Source organism: Mercenaria mercenaria, chromosome 5 (genome assembly GCF_021730395.1).
Source record: "Mercenaria mercenaria strain notata chromosome 5, MADL_Memer_1, whole genome shotgun sequence".
In the NCBI taxonomy this organism is placed as follows: domain Eukaryota; kingdom Metazoa; phylum Mollusca; class Bivalvia; order Venerida; family Veneridae; genus Mercenaria; species Mercenaria mercenaria.
In genome coordinates, this window is record NC_069365.1 from 33,130,732 (window position 1) to 33,145,149 (window position 14,418).

The window sequence follows — 14,418 nt, forward strand, 5'->3', positions numbered from 1 at the left end:
AACCGACTTTCATACAGATCCCATGAAAAATATGGCCTCTAGAGAATTCACAAGGTTTTTATATTATTTGACCTACTGACCTAGTTTTTGATGGCACGTGACCCAGATTCAAACTTGACCTAGATATCATCAAGGTGAACGTTCTGACTAATTTTCATGAAGATCTTGTGAAATATATGGTTTCTAGAGAGGTCACAAGGTTTTTCTATTTTTAGACCTACTGACCTAGTTTTTAATGGCACGTGACCCAGTTTCGAACTTGACCTAGATATTATCAAGTTGAACATTCTGACCAATTTTCATGAAGCTCTTGTGAAATATATGACTTCTAGAGAGGTCACAAGGTTTTTCTATTTTTAGACCTACTGACCTAGTTTTTGATGGCACGTGACCCAGTTTCGAACTTGACCTAGATATCATCAAGATGAACATTCTGACCAACTTTCATAAAGATCCCACAAAAAATGTGACCTCTAGAGTGGTCACAAGCAAAAGTTTACGGACGGACGGACGAACGCACGCACGGACGACGGACGCTGCCTGATTACAAAAGCTCACCTTGTCACTATGTGACAGGTGAGCTAAAAATACACCTAAAATTGGAGAGTAACATCTATGTTGTACCACAGAAAAGTGGTCTTGTTTTTTCCCTACGTCTAGTAATGAAAAAGTTACAATAAAAGCTATTTAAAGTAACAACAAAGGGAAGTAATTCTAAAGAAGGGAACTGCGCATGACCCTTCGTCTCATGATGGTGTATAAGTGTGCCAAGTTACATCAAAATCCCTCCATGCATTAAGAAGAAATGCTTCGGACGAAGTCATTCTTGTATCTGACCTTTGGCCTCTAAGTGTGACCTTGACCTTAGACCTAGTGACCTGGATCTTGTGTATGACACTCCGTCTCGTGGTGGTGAACATTTGTGCCAAGTTATATCAAAATCCCTCTATGCATGAAGAAGAAATGCTCCGGACAATTTTTTTTAAGAAATTATGATAAAGGGGAATAACTCAAAAAATAGGCAAGAAAGAGTTATTGTTCTTGCACACTGCACTTCCTCCCAATGTGTTCTATCACTGTATGAAGTTTGAAGAAAATCCCTCCAGTACTTTTGGGGTTATGCTCCGGACAGAATGTTTTAAGAAAATATGATAAAGGGGAATAACTAAAAAAATAGGCAAGGTAGAGTTATTGTTCTTGCACATTGCACTTCCTCCTAATGTGTTCTATAAGTGTATGAAGTTTGAAGAAAATCCCTCCAGTACTTTTGGAGTTATGCTCCGGACAAATTTTTTTAAGAAAATATGATAAAGGGGAATAACTCAAAAAATAGGCAAGGTAGAGTTATTGTTCTTGCACACTGCACTTCCTCCCAATGTGTTCTATCAGTGTATGAAGTTTGAAGAAAATCCCTCCAGTAATTTTGGAGTTATGCTCCGGACAATTTTTCTTAAAGAAAATATGATAAAGGGGAATAACTCAAAAAATAGGCAAGGTAGAGTTATTGTTCTTGCACATTGCACTTCCTCCTAATGTGTTCTATAAGTGTATGAAGTTTGAAGAAAATCCCTCCAGTACTTTTGGAGTTATGCTCCGGACAAATTTTTTTAAGAAAATATGATAAAGGGGAATAACTCAAAAAATAGGCAAGGTAGAGTTATTGTTCTTGCACATTGCACTTCCTCCCAATGTGTTCTATCAGTGTATGAAGTTTGAAGAAAATCCCTCCAGTTCTTTTGGAGTTATGCTCCGGACAATTTTTTTTAAGAAAATATGATAAAGGGGAATAACTCAAAAAATAGGCAAGGTAGAGCTATTGTTCTTGCACACTGCACTTCCTCCCAATGTGTTCTATCAGTGTATGGAGTTTGAAGAAAATCCCTCTAGTACTTTTGGAGTTATGCTCCGGACAAAGATCGTTGCGGAGGCACGGACGGACGCACGCACGGAAAGCATTTCTAATATCCCCTTCCCCTTTGGCGGGGGGGATAAAAAAATGATTTATTATAAATTAATTATATATTTATTTATTTGTTTAGCAGTTCAGCTCTAAAAGAGTTATAATTTAGTCGTTTTTTTTTGCAAATCAGCTCCCACAGACTTACCATATATATGACGTATAATTTATTTGTTTTGTAATGCAGCTCCAACAGACGCACCATATATGATGCTTAATCTATTTGTTGTTGTTCAGATCCAACAGACATATTTAACACATAATTTATTTGTTATACACTGCAGCTCCAACAGACTTGCCATGTATATGACGCATAATGTATTTGTTTTGCAGTCCATCTCCAACAGACGCACTATATATGACGAATACTAGTTATTTGTTTTGTAGTTTAGCACAAACAGACGCACCATATATCTCACATAATTCATTTGTTTTGTAGTTCAGCTCCAAAAGACGCAACATACTTGACGTATAATTTATTTGTTTTACAATGCAGCTCCAACAGATTCACCATATATTTTATATGGCGCGTAACTTATCTTGTTTTGCAGTTCATCTCCAACATACGCAACATGTATGGCGCATAATTTATTTTTGTAGTTTAGATCCAACAGACGCAACATATTACACATAAGGCCTAAAAAAATTCTTTGTTTGCGGTAACATGCTAAAACAAGAGGACCATGATGGTCCTGAATCGCTCACCTATCCCCACATGACCCAGTGTTGAACTGAGTATGACGTCGTTATTTCTATTATTTGACATAGTGACCTAGTTTTTGAGCATATGTGACCTAGATATCATCAAGATAAAAAATTCTGACCAATTTTTATGAAGATCCATTGAAAAATATGACCTCTAGAGAGGTCACAAGGTTTTTCTATTATTTGACCTAATGACCTAGTTTTTGAAGGCACGTGACCCACTTTTAAACTTGACCTAGATATCATCAAGGTGAACATTCTCACCAATTTTCATGAAGATCTCGTGAAAAATATGGCCTCTAGAGAGGTCACAAGATTTTTCTATTTTTCGACCTACTGACCTAGTTTTTGACCGCACATGACCCAGTTAAGAACCTGACCTAGATATCATCAAGCTGAACATTCTCATTAATTTTCATGAAGATCTATTGAGAAAGATGGCCTCTAGAGACATCAAAAGGTTTTTCTATTTTTAGACCTACTGACCTAGTTTTTGACCGCACGTGACCCAGTTTCGAACTTGACCTAGATATCATCAAGGTGAACATTCTGACCAATTTTCATGAAGATCTCATGAAAAATATGGCCTCTAGAGAGGTCACAAGGTTTTTCTATTTTTAGATCTACTGACCTAGTTTTTGACCGCACGTGACCCAGTTTCGAACTTGTCCTAGATATCATCAAGATGAACATTCTGACCAATTTTCATAAAGATCCCATGAAAAATGTGACCTCTAGAGTGGTCACAAGCAAAAAGTTTACGCACGGACGGACGCACGGACGACGGACGCCACACGATCACAAAAGCTCACCTTGTCACTTTGTGACAGGTGAGCTAAAAATAGGATAGGTAGGTCATATATTTTTTTTATTAAGAGACTTTTCGGAAATTATTTTTGTGTCAAAAAATGAATACAAATAAGGGGGTTATGCCTTTAGAGCATCAGTAAGTTGATTTCTAACATCACTGACTAAGTTTAAAGCATAAAAAGTGCAGTTTTGCAACTTTTCGTTAAAAAGTTGAAAAAAAAATCTCCAAGGTCATAAACACATTTAGGGTCGGGCCAAAAATTTAGGGTAGGTCGGGATACCGGAAAAAACATTTTTTTACGTCTTATATTTTTTTTAATAATGCAGCTCCAACAGACTTACCATATATGGTGCATTATTTGTATGTTTTACAGTTCATCTATCTATATACGCACTATCATTTTTGTCTAGGAATTATGACCCCTCATGCGCTTGAAATGTGAAATCTGACTATCAAGTTTCTAATGTATTAGTAGGACAATTACAGTCGGACATCGGCTGGTTGCAATAGCCAACCCTGGAATACTTTTATGAGTATAAATAATAATAGTAATGAAAAAGGACCTTTGCGATCAATATGAATCCACGTTTGATCTTAGGCAGCTTTGATATTGTCCATATTGTATTTATTAAGATTTAGTGACGGATGCTACAAGCAAAGCAACGTTTTCTGAAGAAAAATAGTGGAACACACCGATAATCAAAAGTAGTAGAATTAATAGCATTTTTATTATAACTGTTATTATGTACATAAGAAATCAACCAATAAGACTGTAGACAGTATAATACATACTAATTAATTCCTAAACTAAAGGAACTTGCATACATGAACTTTACATGTACATGTAGTTTAAGATTTCTGGTCAAAATATCTTTCAAAATCTACCATGCTTTATTTAGATGCTGTAGCATTCTTATAACAAAGTTTATATGCCATATTTTAAACCTTTATCATAGACAAAGAATGAAGTCGGTTGCAACAGTATCCTAACACCCGTTTCTTCCGTTTAACCGAGGAAATTCAAAGCGGCTTTCAGCACCTGTCCAGTTTTCACGATTGTAGCTTCAACACCAAGCTCAGTCTCTCCATAGATCATCTTCACGATAATATTTTTATCCTCGTAACTGTGAGCATCTGACAAATCTACGTCAAGCTGCCCTATGTACGAGCATCCATGATCATCCGTAAATATTGGATTTACATTTGTTGAGGTGTAAACTCTACAAGACACCTTTGTGGCTGACTTATAAGCAGGCCAGTATGAATGATCCCCAAACGACTGTCCAACTTTAACTTCCTGTCCCATTGGAACATGTACATCAAAGCAATCTTCACATTTTGCAACGCTGTCAATAATCTTTTTCTTTCGAACCGGGTGTATTCCTTCTTTGAACGTAGTGTTCGTTCGTATACCATATGTATACCGGGCTACTCTAGATACAATTGCTCTAGGGTTGTGGCCGAAAATCACAGCTCCCTTTAAAACGGCCAGACCAGCATCTTCTGGAATAATGACCCTCATTTCAGGAAAATTATCCTTTATATAATGCTGCAGCATTACTGATTCCGAAAACCCTCCAACCATCAGTATGGCTTCAGTACCGCTTACCTGCGGTTTGCTGAAAATGTCCTTGAGGTGGTTTACAATTTTGTTACATGTAGCTTCGAAAAAACGTTCAACTTGTTTCGGTTGGACGCGGAGCTTATCTCCCGTGAACGTTATTTGGTCTTTCAAATCCTGCTTCATCATCAAGCTACGTCTAAAATAAACAGAAATCGGTGCGTATACGAGTATAATCGCATGTTTTTCTTTAATTGAAGCCACATCTACAGTTTAATTTTCATGACATTTTAAATGTGTATCTTTTTAATAAAAATGTATTTACCTATATCAAGAGAATGACAATGTGAAAGTAGGTACTTCAATCATATGTGAGAGTTTATAAATACTGTCTAAAGTATTCAACAATAAAGACCATACAACTATATTGAATAAACTACTATATTTCATTTAGTATAACTGTATGGTATTACCGGAAGTCTCCTCCCCTTGTGATACGGTAGGTTTCATGTATTGACACAGGAAGCCTAAATGTTATTTTTTGTCCGGCCGACAGATCGGGACCGAATGTCTTCTTTTTTATCTCAAATTCTCGGAACAAGCTCAAATAATCCTCCTTGTGATCCCTGACAGAACGGAAAATAAATGAAAAATAAATAAAATGTGGATTGAAACGAAACATGAAAATTTAATTGGCATTAATTATCAAAATTAATACACATGTATCAATCACTTGCATATGCAAATGTTGCAGAAGTGTCTGCACCCTTCAGACCAAGATTAACTTCTTCTTTTTTTCAAATTTTGGTCAGCCGTTTTTAATTATAATTCAAAGGCGGGGATTTCAAAGTTAAAAACAGTGTTTTTTGGAAAGTCATATTGTATTTGACTTCATACAATTCAAAGCATTTTTGTTCAAGTTAAAAATATCAGTCACTTTTCATAACTTTATTCGTTTGCTTCTCAAGCATTCATCTGCCTACTATGACTACAATAACAATACATGATGGCAGATGAGTAAAATTCATTTACCACCCATTTTTATGCTTATTTTATTCTAATACTATTTTTCATAATTATCAACATAATGTTAACATAGGCATCTAGTATGTTTTTAAATGATCGCACATTTTAAAAGTAGCTTACTTCATGAAAACTTCAATGGTGTCAACTCCAGCTACGTCCTCGAGGAAATTGATAAAGGCCTCATCAATTTTCGTCCCTCCCCATGGACCGCCATTAGCTTTGTATAGCTCCCTTATTGTTCCATCTGACTGTGTTTCGTGTACTGTAATATCCACTGTTCCTCCTAGTATTGTAAGTAACACACAATGTGTATCAGTGAAACTATTGTATCATGGAGTAAGCAAATATTTTTTGCGATTATATTTCTAAAAGTTTCCTATGAAATTCAATGAATGCAAAACATAGCGACTCACTTGAACAATTATAGTGAATTTCGCCTTAATTTTGTAGAAAATATGTATATAGGATCATATTGCAGTTGGATTAATACTTTTATTTGTGCATTCTTGTAATTACTGACATTAAAATAAACGTAGACATAGCTATATAGATGTCATAGATGTCACGTACCACCAGCATCTAGAACCAGATATCTTTTGCCAGGAGCGAAACTAGAAATTCTGCCTTGCCCATCATCCCCTTCCACCTTCTGTATAGGAAGGTATTTACAGAACAGACTCGCAGCTTCAGGTTCCAGTGCCAACGATAAGTGCTTCGTGTCAATGCCAGCCTGATGAATGTATACATATAATTATGTATATCATAGACTGAATCTGCATAGAACTCCATTCTCCAAAGAAATAAAATTAGTTTTTAATGTCATAATATTAGCATACAAACTGGAGCTATTTCGTTCCCTTTTCCCCCCATAAACATCACTTTGTCTTGAATTCTCTTTTTACCAGACTGAAAATGCTTCGGTTGTTAGATCATATTAATGAATCAATTAACATGCCCCAGTTGAATCTTAGCTTTTATATTTATTATGTAAACTGACAAGATTCATCAACTACATTTACCTCGATGGCAGCTTCTCGCATAAACTGCTTCGCGGAGTCATCCCAAATGGCTGGTACGGTGATTACCCAATGAACTTCTTCAAATCTTAGTTCAACGTCTTTCTCTTCACAAGTCCTTATCAAATGATCCTTCAAGTATCGTATTCCCTCACTGAATACTGTCATTGCAGGTAATGTAAGCCCTTTGTCGTCCTTTAATTTGATGTCTCTTGTTAACTTCTGGAAAGTAAAATGATTAAGGACAATGTAACATAAAACTTGATATTGTTTTAAAATAATCATAATAATAATGTTGTAAAAACGTAATTCAACATTTGTGCGAGTGCTACTCTGGACGATCCCATATTAGTAGATTTCCCTCAGATAATACATCGCAGTTTTGTTTCGTCAAAAACCTATTTTTAAATTATTTTTTTTGTTTAGCTGAACAAATAATCACCTTTTGTTCGTAAAGTAGCATTTTGAATCGTTTGAAGTAAAACCATTCATAATGTTTCTCGTCTGCAGCAAGATCAGCGTACTCATCTTCAGCCTCGAATCCGAAACTATGGAAGTTCCGGTCTGGATCAAATAGGATACAAGATGGTGTTTTCAGAGAGACGGCTTTTGTAGCGCCAACCATCCAGTTGTTGGTGATGATTTTCAGAGGGTCCTCCTTAAAATCCCCTTGAAATGAGAATGCATATCCGGAATATGTCGTTCCGAAGTCGATGGCTGCAACCTGTAGACGATCTTGAAATGCTTCCGCTATCACAGGCACGGCGGACATTATGTTGCAGACTATTCAGGATAGTTGTGGCTTTTAACTGTTAAAGAGAACATGAATAATTTGAAACTATCTCCTAATCAGGATTTGTGCTTTTTCAAAATTTATGCGTGAAGTTTAAGCATTCTTCCCCAATTACATAATTATCTTCTTATTGCACTAAAACGTAGATACAGGTTACCATGCATGATGTAGATTTAATAGAAAACAAATGCATATCTGTATGTGAGCATGCATTTAAAAGATAAAGTTTTAAGATAAATTCTGCAAAGCGTGTCAGGTAGACTTATACAAAATTCTTTCGAACAAACGACATCTTATCGTGATCACACGAAACTTATCTCGGGGTCACAAAAATCTTATTTCGACGGCACGAATCGTATCCCGAGCGTACGGCATCTTATTTCAAGCGGATGACTTATCCTGTATAGGCCGTTTTCATGTGCACATAACTGTTTATTTAGGCAACTGGGAAAATTAATCTGCCGTATAAACCCTTAAACTGTATAATATAAGCTGGGCGCAGCCGCGCTGGCTTATAGCAAATCATGTTATCATACTATTGCCATGAAAAAAATATGATGTCAGTAAAATGTACTACACCGGGTTAAAACAGATACTTATTGATTCTATACAAAAACGGCAGTGATTATTCAAGTTTGAAAATACAATGTACTTTAAATCTGTCGTTATCAATGTCGTAAAAACTTACATATATTGAGAAAAGAATACTCACAGAAAACACTATTCCTCTTTCGTTTTTGAAAAATTCCTACTTTCGATTTCGCTAATTTTATCTGCTGTCCTACACTACAAATTTAAATGTCGATATACTCTGACTCAAGATAAAAACTGCATTTCAATCAGTCATATACCGATTAAAATTTATTGTGTCATTTTATATCGAGAAACAAATAAATTTAACATTAGCTAATCAGACAAAAATTACTACGCCACCCCAACCATTATAGGTTTAAATCTATATGTTGACATTACAATTTAAAATATAGATTCTTCCTGGTTATCGGATTGTTGTGTTATGTTAGTAAATAACACACGTGTGTACTAAACTTTGATAATGTGGCAGTTGAGTCCAATAAGTCCAGGGGTGTTCAAAGATAATCCGTCATAGATCTTATGCGAAGCAATTATTGGATTTACCTGTATTGGAAAATAAACAGTGTCGATTGTATTGGGGTCAGCTGCCACATTATCAAAGTTTATTATAGTAATTTAAAACTGCGTTGTGCGACCAAGGTGATTTATTTCTTAGACGGTACTCATGCGTGTTAAAGTTGGGTATAGGCCGCTCCATGGTTCGAATTTGTTTACAATTTTCTTTTCAAAAGGTAGTTTTATATACTGACTAACGTTTCTTTATTTTGTCCATATCAACATCGTGCAAAGAGCATAACAAAAATAGTAGAACTTATAGTATAGTGCATTTTATTCGACCTGTCGGTGCGGAGTTAATCTCTGACTTATGACGCAAATACTGGTAATCTCAAAGAACAAATAAAACGAGCAAAATAGGTAGAGCAAACCAACGACTAAAATTCAACGTTACATTGGTTACACTGTAAGGTAGATGGCCACTGAATAAGAAATCAGCTTGCCGAACCTGCACAATAATGCAGTGGACCGTCGCGAAACCCCGTCCCGCTAAATCGATTAAAACGCACTCTAGTTTATTAAAAAGTAAAACATTAACTAAAAGACATCAGTGCGGGGAAAGTTAGTCAGAATGTAAGACTACATTATGAAAATAAAATTAAGGTCAGAGGTCAGTTTCGTCGTTGCCTTTAAGCGTGTTTATTTTCAATGGGTAGTCATATATTCGGACTGATAGAAACAAAATATCATATTTATAAAGTTAGCAGACATACCTGAGTAGTGCAGTAGGTAGAGCTTGGATCTAAACAAAATAAGTTCCAACTTCCACAATTCTTATCAGTTATCAATCAAGATTTTCCGTTTTAATAATTTCCATTTACGTTTGATATTTTGTTTTCAAATTACTTTAATTTATGAGCAGTTTCTTTTTTTTAGAAAATAATCTTCAGTCTGATTTTCTATTTTGTGCAAAATGCATAGTCGTATCATTTTACTGCCACTATAAGACATGCACCGAGATTACCGTTTTATTCTGTAAAAGATGCACTTTACATGTATACAGAAAAAGAACATAACTCATTTATGAATATACGAAAGGGATTGAAACAATGAACCGACGTATCTAGTGTATGTCTTTTCAATTTTACGTGCCTGCGTACCATCTAAGTTGGATGTTATCAGTAGTAACTCTACTGTGGAACAGCAACAGCCTCGCTGTAACAAAACAAAAGTTTTGTAAATAGATCATCTAATTTGATAGGGTTATTGCTACAGAATTAACTTGGATGAACTGTATTCTCAGCAACTACATCACTTTGTATACAGTATATATATCATGCTTTAACAAAATTACAACTGGGTGCGAGGTCCATTCACGGAATTTATAAGGCACGAGATGCAGACCAGAAAGTACAAGTGTTGAAGATAATGAAAAATTTAATAAAAAGACATTACGTACACAAAACACGGCGTTTTAAATAAATGTAATTGCTAACTACTGTTTTTCTGTATATATTTTCATTTTTTTAGTCTCGTCTATGCACATTTACATAAAAAATCATAAAAAGATATAATAATATACTGGGTACAACCGTTCTTACGGAAGAATATACGGACTTTTAAAAACTTTGTCATAAATACATAACAATGTTTTTATATACCTGTAGATCTACTGCTAAAACGTTACAGCTTCACAACACAGTGTGTCAAAATGACTGAACGAACGATGCTGACAAAGCAGGTATGACAGTTATAAGTAGTAAATATTTAACTAAAAGTGTACAGATAAGCAGGAATATATGAGTTGTCCTTTAAACAGTCACTTTATATTTAAACGTTAAGATTTTCTACATCTAAATTGGAAAGCTTCGCCTGTTATACCAGTTCTCTTATAATTCTATTATATATACAAAGTCTTATACAAAACTTCAATACCAGTACGTTATCCGTTTATAATTTGTTTTCAGTGACTGGGAAAGAACTTTTGTCCATGGGACAGTGGCTCGCCATACACAATAAATTATGTGACATTTCAAAATTTTATGTGACATTCAGAAATTTCTATGGGACAGTTGCGACTTGTGTACTAGGAATTGGCACTGTAGTATGTATATATTTTAGATTAAAGAAGCTCTTAATTAAATACAAGTATAATAACTAAAATTGTAAGAGCTTCACAGCTTTAATGTCAATAAAGTTCAAAGCAGTTTACATTTGATACTGGGTAATTCAGAGTTAGTTTACTCTATTTTCCTGGTAAAACTGAACAGTACTCATTTATACCACTGATAATAACTGTAAGCCTTCAGAACAAGGCAGGCTCTATCATACCCTGGATAACATTCTTAAAAGAATTTTACAGCAGTGTACCTGTATGTGACAAAAGTAAAATTTGTCAACAATTAATACTTTGGAAGAAGAAGCAGACTAATTGTACTGGTACTTCTATGAACAATCATTTAAAAACACAGAGAACTTTACATGTAGCAGTAGACATCCACTCAAGTTTTAGTCTAGGTATTACACTAAGAGCACATACTGCTTGTTTACTTAACTGACATAAAAATCAAAGTCTAGAATAAAATGCGATGTTAACACATGTTTTTAAACACTGGAAGCACTTTAAATCTGGTTACATTCCTTTACATTTTACTTTAGATTTGCACTATTGAATAGTTTCATCCTTTTGCATTCAATACAATTTAGCCATGTGACACAGGGCTCATCAGCGCTTAAAACTTATGTGACATTTTTTATTTTTATGTGACTATGGCTCATGTCTCATGGGTTTCCCAGTCACTGTGTTTTTGATGACTATATACATTTGCGTGAAAATCAACGATTATATCCCACTACCATGAAGTGTATTTTTTAACGTTTCATGGTACCTTTTTATTGTACACATTTCAGCCACTGCAAAAGAGTTTTCTTCAGAAACGTACTCATTGCTATCAAATACTGAGAATTACATATTCTTGATTTTATTCTTTTAATATTAATTTGATGCAATGTATTTTTCATCCAGACTGTGACACAAGTTTGGGTATAACCTGGAACTGTAAAGCACACTAATCGCAGCTCCATAGTCCAACTGTGGTATAGAAGAATACACGCAAGAGAGCTTTTAACTGTTTGTTCCTGTCGTTTTTGACAATCTCTGAAGCAACATTTACTGGTAATTTTGAAATTGTAGAATGTGTACTCTCAATGATTAAGGCGGTTTTGTTCTTCGAAGTTTTCTAATGGCAACTGTTCGAGTTGTGGAAAGGTATACTGAAATGTAAGTGCCATAAGTTCAGTACCATCATAAAGCTCAGAGCTTTTCTTCTCTCATCTTTACATTTCTGTTGAGATCTTATAATTATTTTATTCAAGAAAATCAAATTTAGCGCTCAATTTTTCCCCAGTGTAAGCATTTCGAACCTCAACGCCTAACTCTGTGTTTCCATATATCATTCTTACAAGTGCTATACGATCTCTGTAGTGCTTTATATGAGATACATCCATTGGAAGTTGCCCGAGAAACTTGCATCCACGGTCTTCAACAAACACTGGGTTCCGCTTGCTAGATGTATATATCTTACTTGCCATGGATGTGCTAGACCTTGATCTGGGATGGTATGATTTCTCATCAAAAGCCATTCCAGCTGGAATTTCCTGTCCTACTTCCACGTGTTTGCAAAAGCATCCTCGACATTTCTCTACACCATCTATAATTACTTTCCGTTCGGCCGGATGTATGTCTGGGTTGAACGTTCTGTACACCTTTACACCATACGTTTTTCGGGCAACTCTTGATACTATCATATTTGGATTGTGACCAAATATCACCGCTCCTTTCAGCACTGCTAGACCGGCTTCTTCTGGTATAATCACTTTCTTGTCCGGAAAATTATGTTTGATAGCGTTCTGAAGCATTTTAGACTCCGAAAATCCACCAACCATTAAAATAGTATCGGTGTTTCTCACAGCAGGCTCGGCGAAAATATCTCGGAGGTGGGAGACAATTCTTTGACATGTTTTGTCGAATAATTTCTTCACTTGGTCTGACTGAACACGAAGTTTATCCCCCGTGAATGTTATTTGATCTTTCAAATCTTGCTTCATCAAAAGGCTACGTCTGAAAAGTCATATGTTAAGTATAAGAAACTGTGTTTATAATGAATCTCATTTGTGTTGAATGATAATATTTGAAACCGTCATATTAACATTTTTTATTCACACTTATATGTAATCACAGGCGAAGCTTGATGACATGTCTGCCATAAAAATCCATATAATTATTTTGTTTCTGTATACATGTATAGTTAATGATTATAAAAAGCAACAGAAGAGCATAAATAACAAAACAGTAATACTTGCCTAAAGTCTTCTCCGTGCCGCTCGTTGTATGTCTCATGCACGCATAATGGTATCTTGAAAGTTATCTTTTGGTTACCTTCAAGCTCAGGTCCAAATGTCTTCTTTTTTATTTCAAACTCTCTGAACAGGTCTAAAAAATCTTCCTTGAAGTCTCTGAAAATAGTTATCAATATAAAAATGAATTATGCAAATTACATGCAGTTACATGTTCGAACTCTTTATTAAATAGAGGAATATAGATTATGTCACTGTTTGTTCTTAAAGATTAATGATAATCCTTAAGTTAATATTCATGTATCAAAATAACTATATAAATAGTTATAGTTTAAACATAGTGAACAGACTGAAAAATGAATAAACAAACAAAAAACACCTTTCGAATATTTCAATTGTATCGAGTCCAGCTATGTCAGTAAGAAAATCCAGAAAAGCTTCATCTATCTTTGTCCCTCCCCATGGACCTCCATTCGCTTTGTATATCTCTCTCACTGCGCTGTCTGTCTGTGTCTCATGTACAGTTATGTCGACGGTTCCTCCTGAAAAATATATAAACATGAAACTTTTGATTTACCACAATTAAAATGGTATTTATGATATTGCATACACTTCATGCACACGAATTTTTATTTCATTTCTTTTCGTAAAACTGTTGGTTCCTACCTCCAGCGTCGAGTACAAGGTATCTCTTTCCAGGTGCCAGACTAGCTATTCTCCCTACACCATCAGCACCTTGGACTCTCTCTATAGGCAGGTATCTACAGAACAACGATGCAGCCTCGGGCTCCAAAGCCAATGATAAATTTTGAGTTTCGATACCAGCCTGCAAGTATCAAGCTTTATCTGTATTAATTTTCATATTCCATCAGCTTAACTTAGATCTTTGCGCGAGAAACTAACAATGCGACAGTACCTCACTTTTGGTACCCTGAAAATACTCCGCATTCAATAAAATATTTTCGGCCATTTTTTAGATGAATGAATAGGGAATGATTCATTTATATTTTGCTTTTGTTTTACATATCTAATACAAAGATAGAAAACATTGTAAAAATAGATGAGATTATCTTTCTTTTTCTCACTGGCAATACTAAAATCTTA

General features: G+C 35.1%; 2 protein-coding genes across 13 annotated transcripts in view; both read right to left on the reverse strand.

Moving 5' to 3' along the window:
* Nucleotides 1-4,169: 4,169 nt before the first annotated feature.
* LOC123556828 (heat shock 70 kDa protein 12A-like) lies at nucleotides 4,170-8,867 on the reverse strand. The gene is made up of 7 exons (XM_045347842.2): nucleotides 8,582-8,867; nucleotides 7,519-7,885; nucleotides 7,080-7,298; nucleotides 6,631-6,790; nucleotides 6,181-6,343; nucleotides 5,508-5,660; nucleotides 4,170-5,233 (listed from the first exon to the last, which is right to left on the reverse strand). Exons 2-7 carry the CDS (start codon nucleotides 7,846-7,848, stop codon nucleotides 4,480-4,482), a joined length of 1,779 nt encoding a protein of 592 aa, XP_045203777.2. The 5' UTR covers nucleotides 7,849-7,885; nucleotides 8,582-8,867; the 3' UTR covers nucleotides 4,170-4,479.
* Nucleotides 8,868-10,454: 1,587 nt separating this feature from the next.
* Nucleotides 10,455-14,418, reverse strand: part of LOC123556826 (heat shock 70 kDa protein 12B-like) — a 36,232-nt gene continuing 32,268 nt past the window's right edge. For all 12 annotated transcript variants that reach the window (XM_053543129.1, XM_045347827.2, XM_045347825.2 and 9 more), the window contains 4 exons: nucleotides 13,981-14,140; nucleotides 13,694-13,856; nucleotides 13,321-13,473; nucleotides 10,455-13,078 (listed from right to left, as the gene is read on the reverse strand). In XM_053543129.1, the coding sequence (XP_053399104.1) occupies nucleotides 12,325-13,078; nucleotides 13,321-13,473; nucleotides 13,694-13,856; nucleotides 13,981-14,140 (1,230 nt within the window). In that variant the 3' untranslated portion in view covers nucleotides 10,455-12,324. The remainder of the gene's footprint in view (nucleotides 13,079-13,320; nucleotides 13,474-13,693; nucleotides 13,857-13,980; nucleotides 14,141-14,418) is intronic.